Source organism: Mus pahari, unplaced genomic scaffold (genome assembly GCF_900095145.1).
Source record: "Mus pahari unplaced genomic scaffold, PAHARI_EIJ_v1.1 scaffold_8542_1, whole genome shotgun sequence".
NCBI lineage: Eukaryota > Metazoa > Chordata > Mammalia > Rodentia > Muridae > Mus > Mus pahari.
The window spans coordinates 31,229-33,036 of NW_018391616.1; the positions used below are offsets into that span (position 1 = coordinate 31,229).

Consider the following 1,808-nt stretch of genomic DNA (forward strand, 5'->3'; position numbering starts at 1 on the left):
GGAGTTACAAAAATAAAGTTTGGAGCAAAGACTGAAGGAATGACCATCCAGAAACTGCCCCACTTGGGGATTCATCCCACAAACAACCATCACATCCAGACCTATTGCAATGCCAACAAAAGCTTGCTGACAGAAGCCTGATAAAGCTGTCTCCTGAGATTCTCTGCCAGTGCCTGACTAATACAGAAGTGGATGCTCACAGTCATCCATTAGACAAAGCACAAGGTCCCCAGGGAAGGAGCTAGAGAAAGTACACAAGGAGCTGAAGGGATTTGCAGCCCCCTAGGAGGAACACCAATATGAACTAACCAGTAACTCCAGAGCTCCCTGGGACTAAACCACCAATCAAAGAAAACACATGGGGGGACTCTAGCTCTAGCTGCATATGTAGCAGAGGATGGCCTCATCAATGAGAGGAGAGGCCCTTGGTCCTGTGAATATTCTATGCCCCAGTATAGGGGAATGCCTGGGCCAGGAAGCAGGAGTGGATGGGATGGGGAACACTGGGAGGGGGAAGGTAATAGAGGATTTTTGGAGGGGAAACTAGGAAAGAGGATAACATTTGAAATGTAAATAAGGGAAATATCTAACAATAATTTTTTAAAAAAGGAAATATCAAGGAAAACAACATAAGCCTGGAATGAGACCATGGATGTGAGATGATCTTCATTTTAAATTGTTAAATGTATCACAGAGACTTCCTTAGACTATGATAATTATGTAACCATGTAAGTAGAAGCCAATTCTCCTTTAAAACTCTTCAGTTAACCAGCAAGGGGATAAATATTCTAAGACACTAGGAGCCTACTCTTCTGACTATGTCTTACTACAGACCTTGTGAAGTCAGGATGATTTGCATAAGTACTTGTTCCTGCCCCTTAGAGTTTTATAAGAAGGTCTTTCTCAGAGCTGTGTCCTAATCCACACAAACTCAGGGAAAGTTTGAAGATGGTGGCCACACCTCAGCTCCTTGGACTTCTGCTTTTCTGGATTTCAGGTATGACTGCTTGGACATTGCAATAAAATGGATATATTATTTAAATATGCAATTTTCTTGCTTTATTCACAAGCCAGAACCACATGGGATTTAACTTCCTGTTTAAAGAAGTTGATACAATGAAAATATTTTATTTTTCTAAGTATTTTAGTAGTGACTTTCATATTCAGTGTAGTATCCTACTAATGTTTCTTTTTCCTGTTTTTCCAGCCTCCAGATGTGACATTGTGATGACTCAGTCTCCAGCCACCCTGTCTGTGACTCTAGGAGATAGAGTTTCTCTTTCCTGCAGGGCCAGCCAGAGTATTAGCAACTACTTACACTGGTATCAACAAAAATCACATGAGTCTCCAAGGCTTCTCATCAAATATTCTTCCCAGTCCCTCTCTGGGATCCCGTCCAGGTTCACTGGCAGTGGATCAGGGACAGATTTCACTCTCAGTATCAACAGTGTGGAACCTGAAGATGTTGGAGTGTATTACTGTCAAAATGGTCACACTTATCCTCCCACAATGATGCAGAACATAGCAAAAACCTCCAAGAAAGCAGAACTGTGAGGCTGGGATACTTCAGCTGTTTCTAGTGTTGCCTCAACCTTCTTTAAAGTGTTTCACAGATGCAGCCAGGTGTGAGTTTACAGAAATATGTTGATTGAAGAACACCGGGATTCTCCAGAAGACTGTTTCAGCAGGAGTATCTCCATGGGTTCAAGTCCATGCTGGTTTAAATAGTAAGATATAAGCCAGCCAAGGTTATAGAATATGCTATTTCAAAAACAAAACCAAATTTGGATACTGTCTCTGTACCCTCT

General features: G+C 41.8%; 1 gene segment (V, D, J or C); it reads left to right on the plus strand.

Annotated features, from left to right (window-relative positions):
• The first annotated feature begins 923 nt into the window (after nt 1-923).
• On the plus strand, nt 924-1,554 carry LOC110314615. The segment is given in 2 exon segments: nt 924-997; nt 1,208-1,554. Coding segments are annotated over 2 exon segments (396 nt in total).
• The last annotated feature ends 254 nt before the right edge of the window (nt 1,555-1,808 follow it).